The sequence below is a fragment of the Halyomorpha halys genome, unplaced genomic scaffold (assembly GCF_000696795.3).
Source record: "Halyomorpha halys isolate HHAL.00 unplaced genomic scaffold, Hhal_1.1 Scaffold614.1, whole genome shotgun sequence".
NCBI lineage: Eukaryota > Metazoa > Arthropoda > Insecta > Hemiptera > Pentatomidae > Halyomorpha > Halyomorpha halys.
This window is the reverse complement of record NW_027111364.1, coordinates 37975-52172: the sequence shown is the minus strand read 5'-3', so window position 1 is coordinate 52172 and position 14198 is coordinate 37975. Positions and strand designations below refer to the sequence as shown.

Here is a 14198-nt window from a genome sequence, read left to right as displayed (position 1 = left end):
GAACAGTATCAAAGGAAAATATATGAAGTACGAGAAAGTTAATTTCTGAAGTTTGGAGGAAAACTAAGTGGTTTTTCTATGTAATAGTAAAGAAGTGAAAATAAATATAAAAACTAGTGACAGAATAAGGAATGGTAAAAATAAAAATGGAGATTAGTGAGGCATACTTTATCAAAAGGTAATAAATCTACTTCTCAAAAGTAAAGACAAATTCTACATCTAAAATACATCATAAGTAGATGAATTGTCTTTTGATATAATACTCCTCAATTGTTATAGATAATGTTCCACAAAAAAGAAATAATCTAATAAACAAAAAAAAATGGAGGGATTCAACAATCAAAAGGAGTCAATGTACCGAGGATTGAACAAAATAAAGACTGAAGTGTATAAGACCAGAGAAATTAAGGTAAAATAGAATAAGGTGACAAATGAAAGAATTAGGAAAAGTAATATATGCGGCAGGATAATAAAAAAAAATTACTTGCAAGGAGAAAATAAATTAAATTTATGTAGAAGGTGATAGTGAAAGGTTCAGCAGAAAAAAATAAATAAATTAATGCTATATTTTGTAATAAAAGAAAAAAATATTGATAAGCATAATAATATAACAGTAACAAAATTTATAATCATCTAAACCCATAAATGCAATTTTATGATCTTTTATTTATTTATTTTTTTAAATCACTTTCTAATGTTGAATCTTGAATTAGATAATTTATAACTTCTAAAACTTCTTGATAAGATACTACTGATTTTATTATCTCTATATGATGAAATTTCTGTTCGTTAATTAATGCTGCAAGCAATAATAATTCTATTACTGAAGTTACCCCAATTATGCAACATAACAACATCCATTTATACATAAAACAGAAAAGAATACAGGTGCATAACATTTTTGGTGAAGGATTTTTACAAATTGCAACCAATTTGTTCAACACATTTTATTTTCAGAACTCTTAACAAAATATATACACATAAGAATGGCAAAATAATTTAATATGACCACTTCAGCACATTTTATGATGTGAAATGAGTTTTTAAATTTTAACAATGAAAAGACCATTAGTAATTTAAAAATTAAAAAAGTAACGCTTATACTTAAATAAAAAAAAAATACAACTACAGTGATTTCAACAATAACAACAAAAATTACATAATAACAGCCTATGGGTTATTTGCTTTTCACATTAATAATATCAATTTCTTTCATGTAAATTATTTGGTAAAACATACGTAACATAATCTAAAGCACTATTTATTAACCCTTGCTTATTTGATTCTACAATTTCTACAGAATTAGTCGAAGGTGTAACTTTATCACTAGTACTATTACCTGATTGTGAAGGAACTGAACCTGAAGGGGGTGGAGTTTTGCTACGATTGACAAACGGTCTTGATTTTGACACAAGTGACTCTAATTCATAAATGTCTCTAACTAATTCTCTTATCTGAGCGCTCTGTTTTTCACTTTCAAAGTAAAGATCTCTTAGTGCATTTTTTAAATCATTTATCTCCTTCTGTTTAGCCTCCTCCTTTGCTGCTTCCTTTCTTGCACTGCGAGCATATTCACTGAATACCAGCAATGCTGCGATTGAGAATATAATTGTTTCACCAAGCAAGTTTGCTCCTAATTCAATAGCCATGGCTTCATTGAGTTTAGGTACCTCAACAGGTTTTCCCAAGTTCAACACCCACATCTTCATCTTTATCTCACACCAGTTGTAAACTAAACAAAAACTACATAATAGAGATAAATCATCACTAATTATGAATAATAAAATGCAATATTTAAAATACATACACTGGGCTGGAGGCATACAAACATATTTTCTAAAAAATGGATGACTTTTTGCTCTTTCCTTTGCAAAACTGGCTATTGGTTTACTAACTTGCTTTAATAATAATCCACCTAATTTCGCTACTGGAAATGCAGCCATCACCATAATTACTGTAAGTACCTACTAGTTAAACCTTTCATATTCACAGAAAAATAAAACATAACCTGATAAGAAGGCTTATTGCTGCTATCCTGTCAACAACCCCCATGAATCATAAAATTCAAAAAAGTGGTAAGCCAAAATGTACTTTTAGATAAATTAAAATATTATGACATATGGCAGAAAATCGATATAAAAATATCATTAGGATTTAAAACAGGAGATAATTTATTAATTATCTGAGGACATAATAGTATATAGTAGTACATAGTTTGCACAAGATTTTAAATTGTTTCTAATCGAAGGAAAGGAAAATATATTGTCATAATTTTCTAGTGTTCTTATAAAGCTGTTCGCTAAAACGTTCATTGTGTAATACTATGTCGTTATAGGAGGGGATCACCCTCTTAGTTAATTGAAAAGTAATAAAATTTGATAAAGCACTTTTAACAGCGTAAATTTTAGTGAGACATTCAAAGATGATATTACACTCTTTAAAATACTGTCTTCCACCCGGTAATTCAGAGCTTTAGGTATCCATCTCGCCCATCGTGGCTTCAAGAATAGAATTGACCTGTACCTGACTACCAATATGTACACTTTCTTGAATTGCTAAACGTTACCCTTCGGACCACAGGCCTGTAATTTCTGCTTTATTATTATATTACCTACTCGGAAGAAATATAGGTCGAGAATTATAGAAAGGATGTTGTGGAGGTCATCATCATTATCGTCCAGGAGGCAGCCAATGAGAACATCTCCAATGTCTCCGTAATACCACCAGGAGGTCACCGAAGCACATCCTCGATCCGATTGACTAGCGGAACAAACTTGTGACTTAAAACCGGCATCAAAGCCCGGCAGATAGCCAGTCTCACAGGAATTTAGAATACCTCGCTCTGGCATGACAAGCTCTGATGAACTCATGAAGACTACTGCCAGTTATGAAAGCTGGTCAGGACTTCATAAGTAAGAGGAGGACTGAGTATCTTACATCGGGAACGACTTTTTGACATAAGGGAAACAGGTTGATCTCCTGGCCTTAAGCTATATAGTGAAGAAAGCTATATAGCATAGAAAGCTATATAGTGAAGAAAGCTATATAGCATAGAAAGCTATATAGTGAAGAAAGCTATATAGCATAGAAAGCTATATAGCATAGAAAGCTATATAGTGAAGAAAGCTATATAGCATAGAAAGCTATATAGTGAAGAACGCATGGCTAGTGCTCCTCCAATGCCATGTAGAAGATCACTGATTTTTTGAGCTAGCTTGAGTCGATACAACGTCGCAATTTAGAAGACAAGGCAACAGGGACATGACTGAATTCTTTATGTACTGCTGAATTACGAGTCCGGGTGAGAGTTGTGTCCGTGAGGAATCTTTCCAGAATAACAGAATTGGGGAGGAGCTCAACATACGCCTGCTGATGTAAACCCTTTTACGTTTACCCAATAAAAACCATGCAGGCGAAACCGGTGGGAAGACAACCAAGAACCTCCTAAATCTGCCACATAGAACGATTGAGAAGACACTGAGGGAAGGACATAGGAGAAATGTGAAGCCTTAGCAGGGATAATGCAGCTTGGCTCCAATCCTTTTGAGCTGCAACACGCAAATGGATTAATGATGAAGTGCCTGAACCAAATTTGCGCTTCAAAATGACCAAATTGAAGCATAAATTTGTGTGAGGCATGGGTAGAAAGAAAAAATCTCGTTATCATTTGTATCCCTTAATTTCTGTCCCACTTATTTGTGATTTGTCAATTATTAATTTTTAAAACGTTGCAATCGTGATAGTTAAATCATTATGTATATCAAATGATAATGATGTTATAAACAATAAATATTTGTCAGGTATCCTTGTGGTGTTTCATACTATTGAATGGAATGAAAATCGATTCTCTCATCTATGTGGCTCATCGATATTCCTTCCTATAACGTTTGCGGTATAAATTTACTTTAAATTTGGAAGGTTGCAATTTTATCTGATTTGTATTGCCGTATTTAAATTTTAAAGCATTAACTATGACAGAGGAACAGGAACAGGTAAGCTGCTTAATTAATTTTGCGTTAATATGAGTTTATAATATTTTGAATGGGTAATAGAAGTGCATATAACTTTTCTTTATTTATTAGACTCCAGCTATTACTGTGAAAGAACCATTGGATTTAATTAGACTTAGTTTAGATGAAAAGATATACGTAAAGATGAGAAATGAAAGAGAACTTAGAGGAAGACTTCATGTGAGTATTATGAATTAAATTCATGTTGTATGAAAGATAATTCATAATTCCTTAAATTTTAATTGTACCTTTTTGTTTTAAATGCCAGTATGTTGTGTATAATTGGTATAAAATACAGTATATTTAACCTTATAGTTACAATTCTGAAGCACTACTCTAACCTGGTGGGTGGATGAATACTTGTTTAAAATATTTTATTGTTACTTACTACAGATGTGTTTAATGTTGACCATAGAATCTATATAAGGATAACTTGGTTCAGGGTGTGATCAGTTGTTATTGAGGACAAATAAGTGAAACTTATTTTATTTGTGCGGATGTTTCACCCTAATGTCAGGGATCAAATACTAAACAAGATAACCATAATAGAATGATAAAAGCAGTGTAGCTAAAAGTTGATTTTAAAAGGTTACAGATAATTATAAAATAGTATATAATAATTATTATCTTTTTATGTTGTCATTTGTTATCTTCCTAATATTCTTGTTATTTTTTTTCTATTTACCCCTGATGAAAGACTAAAATTCCGGCTGAAATGTTATTGCAAATAGAATAAGTTTCACTGACAGGTCTACTACGTCTGAGGTGTTGACAGTTGACCGTAGATTAATGATTGGAGAACAGTTTTAGCTAGGACCCCTTTGCTACAAGCTCCCTGATGAAGACCTGAAACTCAAGTTGAAACTTCGGCATGAATAAATAATTTTTTGTGTATTTATGTTCTCCTAACTGACTGCACCCCTCTTTTATTTATGGATATTTCTTGTTTTATTACTGACTAAGTCTCTACTGTTTCAGTATTTAATGGTTTCCTCAATTTGATTACTAGTTTTATAATTATTATTATTGTGTTTCTTCTGTTTTGGAAGAAAGATGATAACAAATAAAAACGATATACATCAATATTACCGCGGCCTACTGTGTGCTTAAGTCAATCTTTTTTTGGCCTTTCAAAAGTACTTTGCTCTTTAGCTAATGGTGTTCGCTCTTGTCCCTCAGTTGTAAACTTTTATTTTATGATTATTTTCTATGCTTTATTACTGTGCAATTTATTATCCACCATTCAATTATTTCTTTTAATTAAATACTTTATTTCACCTCTGAAGATTTATGCCCTTCAAGGTTTCTTCTATAGTCTACAACAGGTTCATTTGTTGGTTTCTTTCACCTATTTATCCTATGAACATACAACCCTAATTTCCATCTTTATGAACCGAAATAGAATTGATTTTCCTTGCAGCTATCAAACTATAATTTCTTATCTATATTCATATGACTTATATTTAGCCATATTTGTCATTGTATTTTCCATTCTTTTTTAGCTTTAACTTCCATTTAACAACAAAAATCACATTAAATATTGAATGTTTTCTGAGCCTCCGTTTATAATTATAGATTTCAGACAACCACACAATCCCATTTTAATTTCCCTATGGACTTAGCGCCACAGTGCTTATTAATCTGAAAAAATACAGAGGACTCTGAATATCTTTGATTGAAACAAAAATTTTTCTTTGTTTCAATATTTGTTTTCTAGGAAAAAATTATTTTGGTAGCTTTTTTGCAACCCTGAAAGTTCCTTAATATAACCTAAAACTTACATATAAATATGTTATTTATTTTCTATCAAGCAGTTTGGCTCTCGCCTACAATCAATTATTTAAGCAAATGGTATTGTAATGGTCAACAAACTGTTTCATTTTACAGGCCTATGATCAGCATTTAAACATGGTCCTTGGAGAGGCAGAAGAAACAATTACAACAATTGAAATAGATGAAGAAACTTATGAAGAAATGTACAGGACAACAAAACGTACCATTCCAATGTTGTTCGTTCGTGGTGATGGTGTAATTTTAGTCTCTCCTCCTATACGAGCTGGTGTTTAGGTTGTAATGACTTTGTGTAAAACATTGTGTACATAAATTTTTATTGATATCAAGTATGAAAAACTTTCTTTATGAAGCCTTCATATGGTTTATAGATTTTGATAACATTGAAGTGAAGTTTTTTTTTTTTCTTTCCTCAATATTTTAATGGTTTTAATTTATTGAGATAATTTCTTTTTAATATTAAACTAATGAAGTGAAAGTTTTATTATCTACTGCCTATTTCCTGTAACTAATTCCATTCCTTAAACCTTTCAAATTACATTTTATCGTATATCACTTCTTTGAAGAAACTAACCATAACATCATCACAAATGGGATACAGAATTCAGAATTGTAGATATCTCTACATGGTTATGATATTTGTGTTTTCGATTATATATTGAAAAATAGAATATTTTACCTCTGTGAAATTGCTGGATTTCAAATTATATTGATAAATTATTCATGTAGCATATACTCATTTACCTAATATTATGTGTTTTAAATTTAGTAATTAAAAGGTTTCACCAGAACATGATAGTTAAATTTCACTGCACATAAATAGTTATAAATAAGATTATTTAAGGATTTAGTTTACACAAATCAAATTAATTAGCAGTTATAAAATGGTTTAAACACTGAAATTAAAGAAAACTTTAATAGAAAATAGATTAATCTATGATCATTGGTTGAAACATTAATTTTATAAGGTGTGATATCATGCTAACTGATAAGAACTATTCATTTTACAACTGAAGCCAATGGAATGTCACATCTTACAGGACACCACCTGTGTCTATAAACGACCTGTTTACAGTTTAAATTAAGCATTAATCAAATAAATTATTGGATTAATTCCTGAAATAATGTTATTTACTAAATGATTATTTGAAGAAATACATCATTATTTATTTATTAATAATTTATTCAATAATCATTCGTTGAAATAAAGCAATATATTTCTCAAAGTTATTTTTGAAATAATTATCTGATAATTTTATATCACTATTTTCATATTTTTTAAAATACTTTTTTTTTTCACAAAAATGTAAAATAATTATTTCTAAAATAGAAAAAAAAAAAAAAATTACAAACACATCATCATATAACAATTATTTGATTGATTAAAGTTGAATAACTACTAAATTTAAATTATTCTCAGAATTGGAATGGTGATGAGGTTGATAATAAAAGTTTTATAAAATCATAATTATATTTAAATAATTAGATAATAAAACTAATAATATAGATAAAATATAAAAAAAGTATCCAATTACAACGCATAAACCTGAACTTCATCTATTAAAAGTAATGATTTATCATCGCTCCAAGTCGGCAACCAATTTTTCCGATCTAGCCAAAAATTCACCATCGCCTGAAAAAAAAGAAGACATTATTTAAATAGATTTAGTCCAAGAAATATTATAAAATACCTAGAAGGGGAGGTAGGTACTGTCCTAATGACTGATTTAATTACCTTCTCCCTCTTATTTTGTATTTTTTTTTAAAATCCTTAGGTTTTGGGAAATTTAATTGTACAGAATTAAGAGAAGCGCAATTAATAATTTCATTTTCGTAGCCATGGTCGTTTTGGAGATATAGAAATCAGCAAATGAGTTATTACGGAAAGTTTTATTCTTTGAAAACTTGCCTGGAGAGAGAAATGCTTTTTTAATAACAAGCAATGCAGGCCAAATATAATGGGTTGCTGTAAGACACAGCATACTAATCAGTCCTGAGATAAAATATAATTTCGAACATTAGTAATTAACAAAGTTAAAATATATATATTTATCTTGTTTCCGTTATAATTACATATAATATATTTATTTTTTCTTCCCTTCCCTTGTTTTCTTCCTAACTGGATATTTTCAATTCTCTCTATTCCCGTCCCATTCATCTTATATTTCTCTTTTCCAGGGACTTAACGCAAATACTCTATCATTTTATTTAAATTTGAGGTTTGTCCGCACACAACCTAATTGCTGCTTGCTAGTGGCGGTCTAGAGAGACGCTACACTAATATTTATCAGATTCAGATGTGTTAGTTTTGTTTCACTGATAATTTTATTACCTTTCAAAGAGTAGCTATAATGTAGAAGATGCATAGTTTTCGAGGTTTTTGAAGAACTAATTTTTTTAAAACTTAGCCTTATTGGAAAGCTCCTGGGCATTGCTCGATTTCAACAAATCCCTAATGCAGTTCAAATATTTCTGACTCCAGTTTATAATGCGATACTGGGGATGACTAAATTCCTGCTTAAATGAAAATAATCACATATAATGATTTACAAGCCAAGCAAAGACAAAAACGTATCCTCATCATACTGGTCAATCAGCTTGCTTCTTGTTTCAAAATCTTTAAAAAGAAAAACTTGGAAATATGTTATAACCTAATGATATTTTTATTATAGCAATAAAAAACAATTTATTTTTCTATTTTTCAACTAATAAAACAATAGTAATTAATCACATGGCGAGAGGTTTCAAATGGCTTTACCACTGAAAATAATGTAATATAAAGGTATAGAGAATTAATTGTTAACAAAAATGGTTTTAAAATAAATATACAAGAGAGATAAAAATGCTAACAATGATTGAGGAGGCAGTGGCTAATCCATTTCACATTAAGGAGGGCAGCAATTAGCTGTGGTTGAAACTAATAACTAAAATTGCCATGGATGAATGAATGAATCATTGATAAATAAATATATCTATGACAATTTTAGGTATTAGTTTCAACTAATACTCTGATTCCCCACTACCACTTCGCTCATGCAAACTTATTTGGATGTAGCTATACATACACTACCTTCCCGTCACAAATGTTATTGTGTTATTAAAGAGTAAGAATATTAACACTACATAAGTTAAATATTTGGGGAATTATTACCTTGACAGCTTCATTTTTCCAAGGTTTAGGAAGACCGCCACTTAAACAGTTATCAGGAAAGTCTTTCATTCCTCCTACCGATAATCCCAACGATATGTAAAACTGAAATAACACAAAAATATTAATTAACATTAGTATAAACATATGTTTTATTGAAAATTCTGAATTTATATACTAAGGTTAGGATTTCATGAATTAATTAATAATTTTATTGATTTCGAGCAACATATTTAAGCCTGGAAGTAAACAATTTCTTGTATTTATGAATCAATTTATACTTGTAAAAACTTAAATTTAAATTTTTAAAAAATTGAAAACAGTATGGCACAAATAGTCACCAATATCTATTTCGGCTCTTTAACTTAATTTAGTCCAAGGGCCGACTCCATTTTTTAAACCAATTACTTGATAAAGTACTCTAATTCAAAAACTTTTTTGATATAGCTTTCAAAATTTATAATGGACACTTCAGGTCTATACTCTTTAAACACTGAAGAGAGAATTCTTTTACTATATTTACACATTTAAACCATCAAGTATAAATCATATTTTTCCATAATGCAAAATATCACAACAATAAATTACATTGGAAATGTTTGTGGCGATAGTGATACTGTATTGAGTTATCTTTTCTGTTAAATATTATTTGTGCAGAGAAGATGGTCTGGGAGGTGAATGGGGAACGTTCAGCAAAAATACACAAATAAAGAAAACTTATTTATTTGTGCCAATGTTTCATTCTGAATTTCAGATCTTCAATAGGGCTGAAAAAGAAAAAATGATATAACCATAACTCGGAGAAACATAAAATGAGAATACAACAATTTCAACAAACATGGAAATATACATAACCATAAATTAAGTAGATAGTAGTTTATTTATACTAATATAAGATGGAATGTAATATCATAGAGGTAAGAATTATACTAAATAAATGATAAAAGAATAAAAAACAGACAGTGTAAATTTGAATCTTTTTACCATTTTTGTATAATTCTTACCCCTAAAATATTATGTTTTATCTTCTATTAGTATCAATCAACTACTATCTACATAATTTATTGTTATTTGTATTTGTATATTTCCAAGTTTATTCTTATTTTCTCTGAATTAAAGTTATCTCATTTTGTTTTTTAGCTCTGATGAGCTGAAAATCAGCTCAAGGCCTGAAATTCAGGTCGAAACGTCAGCACAAATAAATATGTTTTATCTATTTGGGTATTTTTGCTGACCTGCTCGCTTCCCCCCTGACCATCTTCTTATATTAATATGCGGCCAACTATTAACACGTCATTGTTAAATAATATTATTGTTTTAGTAAAAAGATGATATTAAACCTTTACTCAGTATTCATTTGTATTATTAAGATTACCACATATGTAAGTATCATCATTGTTACAGTTTTTACTTAATAGAAATGGTGATCTTAAACGTTGACCTGCATTGTATATTAAATATTCTTATTACATATAGTGTCCTTCTAAGTTAAAATGTAAACTGCTTACCTCTTGGTTGAAAGGAGCTATTTTTGATCTAGAATCCCAATTCCTCGACTCATTTTCGTCAAAACCTAAAAGATCCGAAAGCTTTCCATCATGAGGTTCAATCAAGTATTGTCTTTTCTCACCATCAATCATAAACGATATTCTGTCTGAAAGAATTACAGTTTAATTAAATATAAGAAATGGTAAACTTTTATACTTGCAATGCCAATAATATTTTTAAATATTATATTACTGGTACCTCTTTGATTTGAAAAATAATACTGGTAAAGGAATTATGAAGTGATAACTTCTAAAAAAAAATATACATTGTACAGTTTAACTTACAACCACAAAACTGAAAAGATTACTCAAGATCAATTTCAGTAATGTTAAGAGATTTTTAATTATGCTCTGTAATTTTTCTTTTTTAATCTTTGTGTACGTCATGATTTTGATTAGCTGCACAGCCATCTTTAAACAAAGGGTTTGATTGTTTACGAGGACTGTAAGTTCATTGAAAAAAAAAAAAACAATATTTTCTGTGCTTCAATTTTTTGGAAACAGAATGTTAAGATTTAACATCAACTTTACTTAAATCTAAAGCAAAAAAACTATTATTATCAAAATTGTCAATAATAATTGGTGATTTCACAATTTTGTCAACATTGAATAGTAAATTTGCTTCAGTCACAAACAAGTAGAATAGAAGTCTTACTAGCAAAAATCTAATTTTCCAATAAAGAAAGGGAGGTGGTAATAATAAGTTGTGATGCATGCACTTCACCATATTTTTTGTTTTTATTAATGATATCCTGAAACATTCTGTACTTCGGACCAAACCTCTTACCTCTCAACAAAGCATTATTTTATCTGTACACTTATCTATTTTCAAGCAATTGAAATTACTTTCCCTAAATTTGCAAATCAAAAAAATCAACAAAACCATTGTAAATCAACTGATAAATAAATGAATTAATAGTAAAAAAAAAAAAATATCTCCTTACATACCTGGTTCCCAAATTAAAGTGAAGTTGTGATAATCAGAATGCCAACCATTTTCAAATTCCTCGTATACATTAGTTGCAAGGGTTTTGTCTTGCGTTCCCATGATAATACCTGATTCAAGGCGATTTATACCTATCTTCACACCATTCTTGACTAAATCTTGGTTGCCACGAGCAAAGGCTATACGTATTCTCCCGGAAGAAAAAGAAGGCCCATATATTCTTCTTTTTGGTTCCAACCAGATTTCTACAAGTGAAATATATTTGTATAAAACATATACATAGGATGAAAAAATGTGGGCATAAATTTCATGTTTAATGAACAATATTAATAATGAATATCCTGCCAATTTTAAAAACTAAAGCTAAACAAATCTTAAACAACAAGAAAAATATTTGATAAATTATATTTTGGTAATCGTTTAGTAAAGCACGGTTAAACTTCCATTTATTTTTGAGAAAATAAATTTAGCATGAAACTGTATCTAAAAGTGAAAATTTATCTTTTATTTACTATTTCTTTTGTACAGAACATTTGTTAAATCTGTCGAAACATCACAATCTTGTCCTGTCCATTGATCTCCCTGACATGAAGGTTTTGTTGGTCTTTGCTGTGCAAAAATTACAAAACCAGTTCTTCTATAGTAGAGCTCTCTCATCTTTAGAGCTGATCCAATATTTATTGAAATACAGAATAACCACAAGGAAAGTAATGTGTTTAGCTATAAATTTATTACGGAATTGTGAGCTTTAATATAGATGATAAACCAAAAGTTGTAGTTTGTATCTAACAACTTACATAATAATAATTTTTTATAATATTTCAAACATATTACTTTATCTAAAAATATATTACACTATACCTGGAAGAATCCAATCACCAAGAGGTAATTTGGCCCTTACATGCACCTAAAACATAAAACACTGTTATTTAAAAAAAAAAAATTAAATTATTTTTTAATTTATTTCAAACCATCGATCTTAATATTTTTAAAACTACTGAACTGAAGTTAATTAAAATCACTTAAGTTTTAGTTAAATTATTTTTAATAAATAAATATAAAATGTACATTACAATCTTTTTAATATAAATTAATTACTGCAGAGGAGTGTTTGGAAAACAAAAAAATTTACAATACTTCTCACCCTGACTACCTACAAAAATAGGGTGGCACTAGTTTTGAATACAGCTACAATGACCACATAAAAGGAAGATGTAGTATTCTGAGTTATGCGTCCCCTGGCTGAATTGGAACCTTAAATGCAGGTTGTTAACGATTTAATGGAAGGTTCTGCTTTGAGTCACTAAAGCATACCAGAGTTGGCCTCATGAGGTGGTGCAGATCTTAGCAGGAAGGGTTCCTCTTGATCTCTTCCTGCGAGATGACGTGTTGAAACATACATACAAGAAAGAAGAGTCAGCAGGTCTGCTGTACGAGAATTGAAGATGACCCCAGAAAATGGAAAACCAATGAAAGAGTGGAACTGGCAGTGAGTGATCACCCTGAATGGATCTACCTTGATGAAGTACTTTCCCACCATCCAGATAGGTTATAGGTTATGGGAGGCTTTCAAGCCAAGCTTTATCGCTTTGGGATGGATGTCGACCCCCTATGCTCTTATTGTAGTGTGCTAGAACTGCGGAGCACATAGTTGTTTGCACCCTCTTTGAGACACAAAAGGCTAAACTGTTATGGGAAATTGGAATCTGATTTCCCTCAGCTGGTCACTGAACATAAATACCTGCATCACAAACATTTTGTGTCTGGGTGGAAATTTGTTCCCTCAGATTTTATTAATTAATTTATTTCTTGTTTATTTTTGCAAGATTGGATTATTCGAATTTTCGGACTATCAAAGTTCAGCTTAATGAGATTGTAATGTACATTGAAATGACAAATGGTTTATTACCTTTCCATAAACGAAAGAAAAATGATTCTTCGTTGTGATTCTCGCTGACTGAACTGGTGGAAGTATATAAAATCCTTTGGCTGATTTAACACATTCATCTGTGAAAAGACGTCCAGTACACCTACATTTTTTTATGAATTAGGTTTTAAAACTAATTTAAATGATAATAATCTGTGGTTAATATAAATATAATAGTAAGCATATCATATTTGGTTAATTATTATATTAATGTGTATTAGCATAATGTCGCTTAAGCAGTTGGAAAAAAAAACTTTTAAAACAACATACCATTTAAAACAAATGAAAGCAACTACGTTGTGGTTAAAAATAATGTAAATTATGAATGATAATGTATATCAGTGATTCCCAAAGTGCGCGCTACTGCCTCCTGGGGGACACTGCCGAAATTCAGGGTGTCCGTGATGGCCACAGGTGCCTTTGGGGGACGATCAATAACAACAAATTGTCACGGTCAGCAATATTACAGGTGACAAAAGTAGAGCCGAGGATTACTAAATTGGTAGCTGCACATCAGGTCCATCCTTCACATTAAGATGATTTCCAATGTTTTAACTGTTCTTGTATTACATTCTACTCTGAGTTCAATAAATAGTTTCATAATTTCATAGCTCAATGTTTCTAATTTACAATATTTTTCCTGGAAAGTGGGCGGTAGGATAAAAAAGTTTGGGAACCACTGATGTAGATGAATGGATTTATTCAGTTTTATATAAATTTTCAGATATTTTACTTCATTTTTAACTACAACTTAGTTTACTTTCATGTTACCTTATTCTCTTAATATGTTTTTAGTTGTTTGTCCTTTTTTTTTTTTTTTTTTTTTTTT

At 30.0% G+C, this 14198-nt stretch overlaps 3 protein-coding genes across 3 annotated transcripts in view; 1 reads left to right on the top strand and 2 right to left on the bottom strand.

Moving 5' to 3' along the window:
* Positions 1–662: 662 nt before the first annotated feature.
* On the bottom strand, positions 663–2086 carry LOC106684768 (putative OPA3-like protein CG13603; the record flags this gene model as incomplete). Its single annotated transcript, XM_014427029.3, is given in 2 exon segments — positions 663–1732; positions 1808–2086. Coding segments are annotated over 2 exon segments (672 nt in total). The 5' UTR covers positions 1950–2086.
* Positions 2087–3842: 1756 nt separating this feature from the next.
* On the top strand, positions 3843–6525 carry LSm3 (U6 snRNA-associated Sm-like protein LSm3). The gene is made up of 3 exons (XM_014427030.3): positions 3843–3992; positions 4083–4190; positions 5898–6525. Exons 1-3 carry the CDS (start codon positions 3972–3974, stop codon positions 6075–6077), a joined length of 309 nt encoding a protein of 102 aa, XP_014282516.1. The 5' UTR covers positions 3843–3971; the 3' UTR covers positions 6078–6525.
* A 772-nt stretch (positions 6526–7297) lies between these two features.
* The window catches only part of LOC106684779 (beta-1,3-glucan-binding protein 1), a 13910-nt gene continuing 7009 nt past the window's right edge, over positions 7298–14198 (bottom strand). The window contains exons 4-9 of the mRNA XM_014427048.1: positions 13352–13472; positions 12304–12349; positions 11445–11687; positions 10458–10603; positions 8953–9054; positions 7298–7434 (exon numbers count right to left, since the gene is read on the bottom strand). Coding sequence (XP_014282534.1) covers positions 7333–7434; positions 8953–9054; positions 10458–10603; positions 11445–11687; positions 12304–12349; positions 13352–13472 — 760 coding nt within the window. The 3' untranslated portion in view covers positions 7298–7332. The remainder of the gene's footprint in view (positions 7435–8952; positions 9055–10457; positions 10604–11444; positions 11688–12303; positions 12350–13351; positions 13473–14198) is intronic.

Excerpts from the sequence above, each read along its gene's own strand:
- LSm3 (XM_014427030.3), top strand. The coding sequence starts at position 3,972 with ATGACAGAGGAACAGGAACAG. Across the intron at positions 3,993-4,082 it reads TGACAGAGGAACAGGAACAG|ACTCCAGCTATTACTGTGAA; the intron begins GTAAGCTGCTTA and ends TTTATTTATTAG. Across the intron at positions 4,191-5,897 it reads AACTTAGAGGAAGACTTCAT|GCCTATGATCAGCATTTAAA; the intron begins GTGAGTATTATG and ends TTCATTTTACAG.